This window comes from Mesocricetus auratus, unplaced genomic scaffold, assembly GCF_017639785.1.
Source record: "Mesocricetus auratus isolate SY011 unplaced genomic scaffold, BCM_Maur_2.0 Super-Scaffold_100024, whole genome shotgun sequence".
Classification (NCBI taxonomy): domain Eukaryota; kingdom Metazoa; phylum Chordata; class Mammalia; order Rodentia; family Cricetidae; genus Mesocricetus; species Mesocricetus auratus.
This window is the reverse complement of record NW_024429205.1, coordinates 15,301,196-15,316,364: the sequence shown is the minus strand read 5'-3', so window position 1 is coordinate 15,316,364 and position 15,169 is coordinate 15,301,196. Positions and strand designations below refer to the sequence as shown.

General features: G+C 41.6%; 1 protein-coding gene across 1 annotated transcript in view; it reads left to right on the top strand.

Moving 5' to 3' along the window:
* Positions 1-15,169, top strand: part of Apob (apolipoprotein B) — a 37,950-nt gene that overhangs the window by 20,450 nt on the left and 2,331 nt on the right. The window contains exons 20-28 of the mRNA XM_005079084.4: positions 427-548; positions 1,957-2,167; positions 2,703-2,878; positions 3,003-3,190; positions 3,875-4,020; positions 5,551-5,924; positions 6,415-13,848; positions 14,382-14,496; positions 14,601-14,784. Of these exons, the coding sequence (XP_005079141.1) occupies positions 427-548; positions 1,957-2,167; positions 2,703-2,878; positions 3,003-3,190; positions 3,875-4,020; positions 5,551-5,924; positions 6,415-13,848; positions 14,382-14,496; positions 14,601-14,784 (8,950 nt within the window). The remainder of the gene's footprint in view (positions 1-426; positions 549-1,956; positions 2,168-2,702; positions 2,879-3,002; positions 3,191-3,874; positions 4,021-5,550; positions 5,925-6,414; positions 13,849-14,381; positions 14,497-14,600; positions 14,785-15,169) is intronic.

Here is a 15,169-nt window from a genome sequence, read left to right as displayed (position 1 = left end):
AACATGTTAGGTCCCCACTTGATGCTCTTCATGCATTGAAGTGATCACAGCATATTCCAATCTGTCAATTCCTTTTCTGAGCTCCCCCCCGACACACTGATAAAAGCATTGTGAAGCTGACAAGTGTGCTCAACACCCTCACCATGCTTTGGGTCTCATCTTCACCCCCCCATTCCCACTGACTGGTCTCAGCATGAAGTGCACAAGTCAACTTTTAACTCAATCAAAAGTCCTGGATATCCTGGGATCTTTCCTTGTCTGAGGCTTTTGGAGGAGATTAAGTGGAACCGTAAGAACTATCACTAGCTAAAAGAAAGAGATGATACATATATCTTTGTGTTATGTGAGGCTGGATGGTGGAGTGGGTATTATCACCATCTTTAAAAGAACTAGCAGTATGCACTCAACATGCCATGACATCTTTAGGTATGAGTTGGAGCTGAAGCCCACGGGGGAGGTGGAGCAGTATTCTGCCAGCGCAACCTATGAACTCCTAAAGGAGGACAAGTCTTTGGTGGACACACTGAAGTTCCTAGTTCAAGCAGAAGGTGAGTATTCAAGATAAGACTGTTCCATCTCTGCCTCAGTTTTGAGATCAGGAATCACAAGGAGGACATCTTTATGGTGACGCATTTACCGAATATTTCCTGAGTTCCCAGTAGGTGGAGGGCGTTGTCTTATAACTGAGGCTAGAAACGAAGCCTTTCCCTTCAGAGAGGTTATAGTAAACAACTAAGCATGTATTCCGGATGTTAGATCAGGGTCAAAGGATGGGAGAACAGAGTATAGAAGGCTCTAGGGAACAGTATACATTGGTTGGGATAAAGGAGGATGATAGGAACAGGAAAGTGACGATGACAAGGGAAATTTTCACCGGTAAAATCAAAATTTGTTTGTCTTTTGCTGTTGTTGTGTCTTTGAGACAGGGTTTCTCCCATGTAGCTCTGGCTGTCCTGGAACTCACTCTGTACACCAGGCTGGCCTTGAACTCAGAGATCTACCTGCCTCTGCCTCCCTAGTGCTGTGATTAAAAGCGTGTGCCACAGCTGCCCAAAAAAAATCTTTTAAAAAGAGAAATAGGGAAATGTGACAGGATAGGGAGGAGAGAAGCCACTGGGGAAAGAGTTTCAGGCTAAGGGACTAACATGTGCAAATACTGTGAGGTTGGAACACGTGGAGAAAAGATGGGAAGGAGACAGAACTGAGAATCTAGTATGCAAGTGATTTCACTACTCCAGTCAAGAGATGGCGGTGTTTGAATGAGAGTAAATTTCCAGGCTACTAGACCAGCAGCGGGGAGAAGAAGCAGTAGCGATGGGTCCAGGAAGTGACAAATGGCTGTGGAAAGAGAGGGCTGGGAGGGTAGTAATGTAAGAAAGACAAGTAATGGGGTGGTGTGAGAAGTCATCACATCCTTGCCGTATCTTGAAGAATTAGAGCTGGCATTCCTTGAGCATCTGAGCATCCCACGCCTCAGGTCTTTGCCTGCATGCCCCATACCCAGCACTCAGCATGGCTCAGTCCCAACTTCACTGCGGTCTTGCCCACATATCCTTTTAACGGGAAGATAACTTTGTGGCCGATATGTAGGAAATACCCCCTCTATTGTCTCTATTTTTCCTCATATCCAGTTTCCCATTCTCTATGATATTTACTGCCGTCTGACCCAAGGTAACTGAGATGTTAACTGTCTGTAGACCCCACTGACCACTAGAAGGTTACCCTACAGGGGCTAGGTACCCCAGTACCAAGAACAGTGTCTAGCTCACTATAAACCATCAATAAATGTTTGAAAGTTAAGTTAATGGATAATAACATGGTCAATGTGAAAATCTTAACCAGTGTCCTCATTTAAACCCATGCTAGTCGAGGGTTTGCAGCTTTCTTCCCTGCGTCTTTTTCTGTTTACACAGCCTTACAGCACACATCTCTTGACTCTCCCGTATACTCTTTCAGGAGTTCAGCAGACTGAAGCTACCGCAGTGTTCAAATACAATCGGCAAAGCAGGACTTTGTCTAGTGAAGTCCTAATTCCAGGGTTTGATGTTGACTTTGGGACAATCCTCAGAGTTAATGATGAATCTTCTAAGGACAAAAATGCTTACAAGCTCATCCTGGACATTCAAAACAGAAAAATCACTGAGGTCTCTCTTGTGGGCCATGTGAGGTAAGGAAAGGTTTAGGTGACCTGAACTGACCTGGTGGCCTTGGTGACTCTTGACTTTCTTCTTCAAGCTTTAAATCTGGCCAAGTGAGGGCCACCTCTGTTCCACCTGCAAATACAGTTCTCAACATGTCCACCCTTTGCACATATTCAGTTGGACATTTCTGTTATTCAAAAAGCACTTTTAATCTAGTTATCAAGTACCATGCTGGGTGCATTAAAAATTGTCTCCGTTCCTTGTCCCTATTTACTGACAAGGACATGATAGCTCACAGTGGTTTAATTGCTTGGTGAAGGCTAGAGAGAAAGATTCAGATAGGTTTTTTTTAATAAAGTTTATCTACTTCCCTGCAAACTCCATACTCCATGCTCAATATTGACTTTATAAGTTAATGAGTTTGGTCTATGTATGGTCAGATCGCTGATTTGGTCATGTCTGGCTTTTATCTCCAAAAAAGAACCTTCTAATTATTGAATTCTGGGTACCTCATTGGAATGGACAAAAGTCATTGGTGCCAACTGATTTCTTTTTCAATAGTTATGACAAAAAGGGAGATGGCAAGATCAAAGGTGTTATTTCTGTACCACATTTGCAAGCAGAAGCCAGGAGTGAGATCCATACCCACTGGTCTCTCACCAAACTACTATTCCAAATGGACTCGTCTGCTACTGCTTATGGCTCAACAATTTCCAAGAGAGTGGTGTGGCGTTACGGTATGTGTCCCTTCCATCATGTGAGCCCTTTCCAGGGCACCATGTGCTTAAGAGTAGCTGCTTAGAGTAATAGCTACAGGCTGAGATAATACCACTGACAGCCATGTTATATGTGCATTTTCAGACAATGAGAAAATTGAATTTGACTGGAATGCCGGAACCAATGTGGATACCAAAAAATTAGCCTCCAACTTCCCTGTGGATCTTTCCAGTTACCCTAGAACTTTGCATGAGTATGCCGATAGTCTCCTGGATCACAGAGTCCCTCAAACAGACATGACTTTCCGGCACATGGGTTCCAAATTAGTTGTTGTAAGTATGATTGTGCAGCAGAACAAATGCATGACTGTAGATGCTAACTACATACATCAACAACTGAATTTGGTGCCAAATTATGCAAATATGCATAAGCAAAGCATGAATGGCTAGTTTCCCAAGCACACAGAGCTGCATAGAATGAATATCCACTAAGCTTAAGAATTTTCTGTGTTAAAAGAAGTTTCAGGATACTGGCTAGGATACCTAACATATATGTGTGTGTGTGTGTGTGTGTGTGTGTGTGTGAGTGTATGTATATATACACATATTTAATATTGTAATATGTGATATATATATATGTATGTGTTTGTCAGTGACAAGAAAAATTGATGAACCCTAGGTCCAAGAGAGAGAACATGACTAAAAACAACAAGCAGGGCAAATAGTGTTAGAGAAGAAAGGACATCTGAGCTTGGCCTTTGACCTGCATGCACATTTGTAAACATGTGCACACATACACACATGGATACACAGCTACACACACATAAATGAGTGAAAATGAAATATAGAGAAATCAGCCCCTGGAAATTCATACTTTCCAGTAACCTCCTTTAACTTTCAGTGTATCACCCTGCTTGAGAATTAGCCTGCAAGCATGAACTACCAGGCCACGTTAATTGTATTTGGAGGCCCATTGAGACCCATTTCTTGCTCTTAAGCTCTCCTGTTGCTTTGTAGGCAACAAACACGTGGCTTCAGATGGCATCCAGGGGTCTTCCTTACTCCCAGAAACTACAGGATCACCTCAATGGCCTCTCAGAGTTGAATCTCCAGAAAATGGGGTTGCCTGACTTCCACATCCCAGACAACCTCTTCCTAAAGAGGTAGGAAAACATGGGGCATTATCTTTGTGCTGTACAAGTAAGTGGGAACATTTACCTAGCCTGATTTAGACTTTTCTGTTGAAAAACATCAGAGAAAATTTTAAACACTTGGAGACAATAAACAGCTAGAGAATAAATGATGGTGGCTTCCCCATGTGAACACCAACCCAGTATGGAGAACTTAAGAAAATAATTAAAGACTCTGAAAATCCTGTTCCTTAATGTTACATCCATAACAGCCTGAGTTTGCCAGGCATTCAAACTCAGTTATGGAGGGTTAGAGCATTAAACGAGGGATAGTAAGGAATACACCTTAATCCTAACAGGAAATTCAGAACCACACTGCTCACTCCATTTTTGTGATAACAAATGTTTGTGACACTTAAATGGTAGTGTATGAACTAAAAAGACAATGTTTTTCCTAAGTTGATAATCCATCTAACCCTGATAGTTCAGAATCTAAATGTCCTGTGTTATATGGACCCCTTGGTAGGCTGTAGCTAAGTAATACAATTGAACATACCTGATTACTATGATAAGGCTGAAGTCTTCACAGGCTCCAGACAAACCAAAATTACTAGAGATAAAATGTATTCCTTGGGCTGGGCATTGGTGGTGCACATCGTTAATCCCAGCACTCAGGGAGACAGAGGCTGGTGGATCTCTGTGAGTTCGAGACCATCCTGGTCTACAGAGAGAGTTCCAGGACAACCTCCACAGAAATACAGAGAAACCCTGTCTCGATAAACCAAAAAATAATGTGTTCCTTGCTACTGAAATTTCAATATGTGAGGATAGAACAGGACTTCAGTGGTTATCATTCATCCACCTGCTGAATGTGAGGGTCAGCATCCTGCTCATTTTACAGTAGTACAATGAATGGTTATTCAAATACAAGAAATGCCACCTACTTTATTTTTATAGATCATCATCATAGTCTGCTGCATGTATTTATTGAAAAGATTACAAAGCCTATTTGATATTCAAGGCCATTTCTGGGGTTCAACAGAAAGGGTACTATTCAGATAACATCACTGAGACTCGGAGAGGCTGATTCTAAGATAACATTCCCAGTTAGTGGAAGCTAAAACTGCCATCTACCTTTACTGACTTTACATCTGAGTTGTTTTACATATCAAGTTGCTTTTTATTAGATTTAGCAAATACTTACCAAGTATCCACTATAGCAAAATAATAGAGCAGAAACAGTAAGAAGACAGAAACTGGGTTAGGTTTTGTCTTTCTGCCAGGGAGATGCTTTGCACACACCAACAAATGAACCAATGGGTGACATATAAGCAGAATTAGGGTGGGCTCTTTGAACTGGTATAAGAGATAATAACGATACAGAGGTGGCTCTCTGCAGGATTTTGGAAGTGTTTGGAAGGTAGAATGAAAGGGAAAGAGACCCAGACATAAGAAATATCATGGTGAAAAGAGTATAGTAGGCTTGGGAAAGAGGGGAGTCTAGATAGAATGTTTTGAGTTCTTAATGTCTGACTGTGGGGACACTGTCTTTGTTCACTTCAGCGATGGTCGGATCAAATATACATTGAACAAGAACAGTATAAAACTTGACATTCCTTTGCCTTTTGGTGGCAAGTCTTCAAAAGATCTAAAGATACCAGAGAATGTGAAGACCCCAGACCTCAACTTCAAGGCTATGGGATTCCATCTGCCATCTCAAGTGTTCCAGGTCCCTACTTTTACAATCCCCAAGACACATCAACTGCAAGTGCCTCTTTTGGGTGTTCTAGACCTTTCCACAAATGTCTACAGCAACTTGTACAACTGGTCAGCCTCCTATACTGGTGGCAACACCAGCAGAGACCACTTCAGTCTTCGGGCTCAGTACCGCATGAAGGCTGACTCCGCCGTTGAGCTGTTTTCCTACAGCATGCAAGGTAAGGTCTGCTCAGGCAAAGGGTCCATGGGGCTAATATATCACACATTCTGATGGGAGAGCCCTAGGAGGAAAGAATTTAGGCTTTCCTATGGATATTTTTTTTTGCTACTTGGAAGTCTTTTCATTCATTCAACTAATGAAAATATTTATTAAGCATATGGTAAGTACCCAATATTATGCTAGGCAATAACAATAAAGCAGCCATATATCTGAGCAATAATAATTCAGTTTAAGAAATGCTATGACACAATATATACTGCATAGTATGAGATGCAGCGGAAGCATTTAATAAGGGAACCCAACAAGGTCTACAGCAACCAAGGAAGACTTCCTAGAAGAATGCCTATTGACTTCAAATTTCATGTATACATTACAAATGCCACTATTACAATTAGATCCAGCTATATAAGGTTGTGTTGGCTTTCAACATAATGGTTATTCTGGAAATTTGTTGCTTAATTTAATCAATACCTTTAATTTTCTGTTAGGATCTGGAGAAACAACGTATGACAACAAGAATACCTTCACATTGTCCTGTGATGGGTCTCTACACCACAAATTTCTAGATTCAAAATTCAAAGTCAGCCATGTAGAAAAATTTGGAAACACCCCAGTCTCAAAAGGTTTACTTACATTTGAAGCATCTAGTGTTTTGGGACCACAGATGTCTGCTAGTGTTCACCTGGACTCCAAAAAGAAGCAACACCTGTATGTCAAAGACATCAAGGTTGATGGGAAGTTCAGAGCATCCTTGCTTTATGCTCAAGGCAAATATGGCCTGTCTTTTGAGAGAGATCCTACCACCGGCCAGATGAATGGGGAATCCAACATGAGCTTTAATTCCACCTACTTTCAGGGCACCAACCAGATAGTGGGAATATACCAGGATGGAACCCTCTCTCTCACCTCTACCTCCGATCTGCAGGACGGCATATTCAAGAACACAGCTTCCCTGAAGTATGAAAACTATGAGCTAACTCTGAAATCAGATAGCAGTGGTCAATATGAGAACTTCGCTGCTTCTAACAAGCTGGACATGACATTCTCTAAGCAAAGTGCATCACTACGTTCTGAACATCAGGCCAATTACAAGTCCCTGAGGCTAGTCACCCTTCTTTCTGGATCACTCACTTCCCAAGGTGTGGAATTAAACGCTGACATCTTGGGCACTGACAAAATGAATACCGGCGCTCACAAGGCAACACTCAAAATTTCACGGGATGGGCTATCCACCAGCACAACCACCAACTTGAAGTACAGCCCCCTGCTGCTGGAGAATGAGTTGAATGCAGAACTTGGCCTCTCTGGGGCATCCATGAAATTATCAACAAATGGCCGCTTCAAGGAACACCATGCAAAATTCAGCGTGGACGGAAAAGCTGCCCTCACAGAGGTATCGTTGGGAAGCATTTACCAGGCCATGATTCTGGGTGCAGACAGCAAAAACATCTTCAACTTCAAACTCAACCAAGAAGGGCTGAAGCTGTCCAATGACATGATGGGATCCTATGCCGAAATGAAACTCGACCACACACACAGTCTAAGCATCGCAGGCCTCTCACTGGACCTCTCCTCAAAAATGGACAACATTTACAGTGCTGACAAGTTTTATAAGCAGAATTTTAATGTACATCTACAGCCCTATTCTTTTCTGACTACTTTGAGCAATGACTTGAGATACAATGCTCTAGATTTGACCAACAGCGGGAAGCTACGGTTGGAACCACTGAAGCTGAATGTGGGTGGCAACTTTAAAGGAGCCTACCAAAATAATGAGCTAAAACACATCTATACCATCTCCTATACTGACCTAGTAGTAGCAAGTTACAGAGCAGACACTGTAGCCAAGGTTCAGGGCGTGGAATTCAGCCATCGGCTCAATGCAGACATTGAAGGGCTGGCTTCCTCTGTTGATGTCACTACCAACTACGACTCAGAGCCACTGCACTTTAACAATGTTTTCCACTTTGTTTTGGCACCGTTTACCTTGGGCATCGACACACACACGAGTGGCGACGGGAAACTGTCTCTCTGGGGAGAACACACTGGGCAGCTGTACAATAAGTTTCTGTTGAAAGCAGAGCCTCTGGCCCTCACTTTCTCTCACGATTTCAAAGGATCCACAAACCACGATCTGGTGTATAAGAGCAGCATCGGTACAGGTCTTGAACACATGGTCAGTGCCTTGCTCACACCAGCTGAGCAGACAAGCACCTGGAAATTAAATACCAGACTGAATGACAAGGTATACAGCCAGGACTTTAAAGCCTACAACACTAAAGACAAAATTGGTGTTGAGCTTAGCGGACGGGCTGACCTCTCTGGGCTGTACTCGCCATTTAAAGTGCCAGTTTTCCACAGCGAGCCTGTCAGTGTCCTTAGTGACTTAGAGATAAATGATGCTGACAGCAAACCCCAAGAATTCACAATTGTTGCTTTTGTGAAATATGATAAGAACCAGGATGTTCACACCATCAGCCTCCCGTTCTTTAAAAGCCTGCCTGAGTACTTGGAGAGAAATCGAAGAGGAATTATAACTCTACTGGAAGCTATGCAGGGAGAATTGCAAGGCATCAATATTGATCAATTTGTAAGGAAGTACAAAGCAGCCTTGAGCAGACTTCCACAGCAAATTCGTGATCATCTGAATGCATCTGACTGGGAGAGACAAGTAGCCAATGCCAAGGAAAAATTGACTGCTTTCATGGAAAATTATAGAATTACAGACAATGATGTACTAATTGCATTAGATAGTGCCAAAATCAACTTCAATGAAAAACTTTCTCAACTTGAGACATACGTGATACAATTTGATCAGTATATTAGAGACAATTATGATCCACAGGATTTAAAAAAAACTATTGCTCAGATTATTGATCGAATCATTGAAAAGTTAAAAATTCTTGATGAACAGTATCATATCCGTGTAAATCTAGAAAAATCAATTCATAATCTGTATGTATTTGTTGAAAATGTTGATCTGAACAAAATTGGTAGTAGTACAGCCTCTTGGATCCAAAATGTGGATACTAAATATCAAATCAGAATCCAGATACAAGAAAAACTGCAGCAGCTCCGGACACAAATTCAGACTATAGACATTCAACAGCTAGCTGCAGAATTAAAACAAAAGATTGAAGCTATTGATTTCACAATGCATTTAGATCAATTGAGAACTTCAATTCTGTTCCAAAGACTAAATGACATTATTGAGCATGTCAAATACTTTGTTATGAACCTTCTTGAAGATTTTAAAGTAACTGAGAAAATCAATACTTTTAGAGCTATAGTCCATGAGTTAATTGAGAAATATGAAGTAGACCGACAAATCCAGGTTTTAATGGATAAATCAGTAGAGTTGGTCCACAGATACAGCCTGGGTAAGACTCTTCAGAAACTAAGCAATGTGCTACAACAAATTGAGATAAAGGATTACTATGAGAAATGTGTTGGGTTTATTGATGATACTATCAAGTGGCTTAAAGAATTGTCTTTCAAAAATTTCATTGAAGAACTGAATAGATTTCTTGACATGTTGGTGAAGAAGTTAAAAGCATTTGATTATCACCAGTTCATAAATGAAACCAACAGCAAAATACGTGAGGTGACCCAGAGAATTAATGCTAAAATCCAAGCTCTTGAACTTCCACAGAAAACTGAAGCATTAAAACTGCTGGTAGAAGACTTCAAAGCCACAGTCTCCGACCATCTGGAAAGACTCAAGGACACCAAAGTAACCATGTTCATTGATTGGCTGCAGGCTGCATTGGCTCACATAAAAGCCCATTTCCAAGACACTCTAGAAGATGTGCGAGACCGACTTTATCGAATGGACATTCAGTGGGAACTTGAGCACTTCTTGTCTCTGGTAAGCCAAGTTTACAATACATTGGTCACCTACATTTCTGACTGGTGGAGTCTAACTGCTAAGAATATCACAGACTTTGCAGAGCAATATTCTATCCAAAACTGGGCGGAGAGTGTGAAAGTGCTGGTGGAACAAGGGTTCACCATCCCTGAAATCCAAACACTTCTGGGGACCATGCCTGCCTTTGAGATCAGTCTCCGTGCTCTCCAAGAAGCTAACTTTCAAACTCCTGACTTCACAGTCCCCCTGACAGATTTGAGGATCCCATCAATTCGGATAAACCTCAAAATGTTGAAGAATGTAAAAATCCCATCAAGATTTTCTACACCAGAATTCACTGTCCTCAATACCTTCCATGTCCGTTCCTTTACAATAGACTTGCTGGAAATAAAGGCAAAGATTATCAGAACTATTGACCAAATCCTGAGCAGTGAGATACAGTGGCCCCTTCCAGAAGTGTACCTGAGAGATCTGGAGATAGTGAACATCCCTCTTGCAAGACTCACTCTGCCAGACTTCCATGTACCAGAAATGACAATTCCAGAATTCACAATCCCAAATGTCAGTTTCAAAGAGTTTCGCGTTCCTGATCTTCACATACCAGAATTCCAGCTTCCTCGCCTCTCACACACAATTGAGATACCTGCTTTTGGCAGACTTCATGGAATCCTGAAAATCCAGTCTCCCCTCTTTATATTAGATGCAAATGCCAACATACAGAATGTAACTACTTTAGAGAACAAAGCAGAGATTGTGGCCTCCATCGCTGCTACAGGAGAGTCCGAAATTGAAGCTCTCAATTTTGATTTTCAAGCACAAGCTCAATTCTTGGAGCTAAACCCTAATCCTCTGATCCTGAAGGAATCCATGAACTTCTCCAGCAAGCATGCGAGAATGGAGCATGAGGGTGAGATACTATTTTCTGGAAAGTTCATTGAGGGAAAATTGGACACGGTCGCAAGTTTACAGACAGAGAAAAATATGGTGGAGTTTAATAATGGTATGATTGTCAAGATAAACAACCAACTCATCCTTGACAGTCACACAAAGTATTTTCACAAGTTGAGTATCCCCAGGCTGGACTTCTCCAGTAAGGCTTCCTTTAACAATGAAATCAAGATGCTATTAGAAGCTGGACATGTAGCATGGACTTCTTCAGGGACTGGGTCATGGAATTGGGCCTGTCCCAACTTCTCAGATGAGGGCACACATTCGTCCAAAATTAGCTTCACTGTAGAAGGACCCATTGCTTTTTTTGGCTTGTCTAATAACATCAACGGCAAACACCTGAGGGTTATCCAGAAATTGGCTTATGAATCTGGCTTCCTCAACTATTCCATGTTGGAAGTTGAGTCAAAAGTTGAATCTCAGCATGTGGGTTCCAGCATTCTAACTGGCAAGGGAACGGTACTGCTCAGGGAGGCAAAGGCAGAAATGACTGGCGAGCACAATGCTGACTTGAATGGAAAAGTTATTGGGACTTTGAAAAACTCTCTTTCCTTTTCAGCACAACCATTTATGATTACTGCATCCACAAATAATGATGGGAATTTGAAAGTTAGTTTTCCACTAAAGTTGACTGGGAAAATAGACTTCCTGAATAACTATGCACTATTTTTGAGTCCTCATGCCCAGCAAGCAAGCTGGCAAGTGAGTGCTAGGTTCAATCAGTACAAATATAATCAAAATTTTTCTGCTATAAACAATGAACATAACATGGAAGCCCATGTAGGAATGAATGGAGATGCCAACCTGGATTTCTTAACCATACCTCTAACAATTCCTGAAGTGAAACTACCTTACATAGGGCTCACGACTCCCTTGCTGAAGGATTTCTCCATATGGGAAGAAACAGGCTTGAAAGAATTTTTGAAGACAACAAAGCAATCGTTTGATTTAAGTGTAAAAGCTCAATATAAAAAGAACAGAGACAGGCATTCCATTGCGATTCCTCTGAATGGGTTTTATGAGTTTATTCTCAACAATGTCGACTCCTGGGATAGGAAGATTGGGAAAGTCAGAGACAGCGCATTAGACTATCTTATTTCATCCTATAATGAAGCAAAAAACAAGTTTGAAAATTCCCTTATTCAGCCCTCCAGGACCTTTCAAAAGCGTGGATACACTATCCCATTTGTCAACATTGAAGTGACTCCATTCACTGTAGAGACACTGGCCTCCAGCCATGTGATCCCAAAAGCAATAAATACCCCCAGTGTCACCATTCTGGGCCCTAATGTCATTGTGCCTTCATACAGGTTAGTGCTGCCCTCCCTGGAGCTGCCAGTCCTTCGTGTCCCCAGGAATCTACTCAAGTTTTCCCTCCCAGATTTCAAGGAATTGAGAACAATTGACAATATTTATATTCCAGCTCTTGGCAATTTTACCTATGATTTTTCCTTTAAATCAAGTGTCATCACGCTGAATACCAACGTTGGACTTTATAACCGGTCAGACATCGTTGCTCATTTCCTTTCTTCCTCTTCATTTGTCACGGATGCCCTGCAGTACAAATTAGAGGGTACTTCACGTCTGACTCGGAAAAGAGGATTGAAGCTAGCCACAGCCATCTCTCTCACTAACAAATTTGTAAAGGGCAATCATGATAGCACCTTTAGCTTAACCAAGAAAAACATGGAAGCATCAGTGAAAACAACTGCAAACCTCCATGCTCCCATTTTAACAATGAACTTCAAGCAGGAACTTAATGGAAATGCCAAGTCAAAGCCCATTGTCTCATCATCCATTGAACTAAACTATGACTTCAATTCCTCAAAGCTGTACTCTACTGCTAAAGGAGGTGTTGACCACAAGTTTAGCTTAGAAAGTCTCACTTCCTACTTTTCCATTGAGTCATCCACCAAAGGAAATATCAAGGGATCTGTCCTTTCCCAGGAATATTCAGGAAGTGTTGCCAGTGAGGCCAACACATACCTGAATTCCAAGGGCACTCGGTCTTCAGTAAGGCTACAAGGAGCTTCCAAAGTTGATGGCATCTGGAACCTTGAAGTAGGAGAAAATTTTGCTGGAGAAGCCACTCTCCGACGCATCTATGCCACATGGGAACACAATAATAAAAACCATTTGCAGGTAGACAGTTTCTTTGTCACAAAAGGAAAGCAAACATGCAGAGCCACCCTGGAGCTCTCACCATGGACAATGTCAACCCTTCTGCAGGTTCATGTGAGTCAACCCAGTTCCCTCCTTGATCTCCATCACTTTGACCAGGAAGTGACCCTGAAAGCCAATAGTAAGAACCAGAAGGTCAACTGGAAAAGTGAAGTCCAGATTCATTCACAGGTCCTTCAGCACAATGTGCAGTTCTCCAATGACCAAGAGGAGGTACACCTTGACATTGCAGGTTCCACAGACGGACAGCTGTGGGATCTTGAAACTATCATTCTACCAGTATATGGCAAGAGCTTGCAGGAACTCCTGAAGATGGATGGAAAGAGACAGTATCTTCAGGCTTCAACTTCCCTTGTATATACCAAAAACCCCAACGGCTATCTCTTCTCACTCCCAGTCCAAGAACTGGCTGATCAATTCATCATACCAGGGCTGAAACTAAATGACTTCAGTGGAATAAAAATCTACAAGAAATTAAGTACTTCACCATTTTCCCTCAACCTAACAATGCTCCCCAAGGTAAATTTCCCTGGGGTTGATGTGTTAACACAATACTCCAAACAGGAGGACTCCTCTGTTCCTGCTTTTGAGGTAACTATACCTGAAGTTCGGTTAACTGTGTCCGCGTTCACACTTCCAAAGACTGGCTTTGCCCTGAATGATATCGTCAACAGGATCGCAGATGTTGATCTGCCTAACATCACCCTGCCTGAGCAGACCATCGAGGTCCCACCTTTTAGGTTCTCTGTACCTGCAGGAATCTTGATCCCTTTCTTTGGAGCGCTGACTGCACATGTTGGGATGGCCTCCCCTGTGTATAATGTCACTTGGAATGCTGGTTTGAGAAACAAAGAAGACCATGTTGAAACCTTCCTGGATTCCACGTGCAGTTCAATCTGGCAGTTTCTGGAGTATGACCTAAAAGGTAAGGGAATGTTCTTCTATCTCTCTGGATACTATGTGCTTTCAATTGAGTTCTGAGTACATAATTATGTATTTAACTAACATCAAATGCACAATTCTTATCTGTAACAAAATAATAGAATGAAAGGAGAATATGCATGTACCACCATATATTTTTAAAACAAAACTAGAAAACCTACTGACATTGACAAACAAATTTAAAGAAAACAGATTTTATAATACTTTAAAGACTAATAATACCTCTTGTTTATTTAAAATAATAAATCGTAGGGATTTGGAATATAGTTACGTGGTAAAGATCATGCTTAGAATATAGGAGGCCCTGAGTTCAAACCCCAGTACTACCTTCAAAAAAATAGTAATTTTTTAAAAAAAATCTACAGACTGTGCATGGTATGTTTTAAACTTTTAAGTTGGGTGTTTGGTTAAGATATTTGTTCAGTTTTTCACTACACGCACACACACACACACACACACACACACACACACACACACACTGACGGGCCAATGACATATAAAATCTCTCCTATACAGTTGTGGGAACACACAAAATTGAAGATCATATGTTCACCTGTAAGAACAAAGGAACACTTCAACACCGTGACTTCAGTGTGGAGTACAATGAAGATGGTGTATTTAAAGGACTTTGGTAAGAACGTTTCGCTGCCACTTGATATCTTTTCAAAACTTCCTGTGATGCTTGCCATCTCTGGCCCCATTTCATTATGACTTAGCTTATTTTTCTCATTTCAGGGTCTGGCAGGGAGAGGCTCATCTTGACATCACCAGTCCAGCATTGACGGAGCTCCGTCTGCTCTACAAAGAAGATGAGACAAGTCTGTCCACCTCAGTAGCCTCCCCAGCCATAGGCACTGTGGGTCTGGAGTCAAGCACAGATGACCAGAGTATAAAGCTGAATGTCTACTTCCACCCTCAGGTGGGTCCCAGCTGAGCAATATCACATGCTCAAAAGCAAGTAGAGAACTAGAGATGAGTCACTTCATTCTAGAAAGTTCTTTCAGAGCAAACTAGATGAAAGACAAGTGGTGAGTCAGCCAAATATCTTCACTGAGGTACTACTGTCCTGAAAACACTATAATAAATCTTTGCCTAGCTTAATTAGACACACCCATGATACCCAAGTAGCACTATGATTTTATGGCTTTCTGGGCAAAGATGGGAGTCACACCTCATCTCCTAAGACATGCACAAACTCTGTCACATACGCATTTTTTAAAATCGTACTTCCTGGATTCCTCTTTTTTAAGGCTTCATAATTCTTCTTCACAGTGAAAATGTTTGATTGAGGCACATCAAATTCA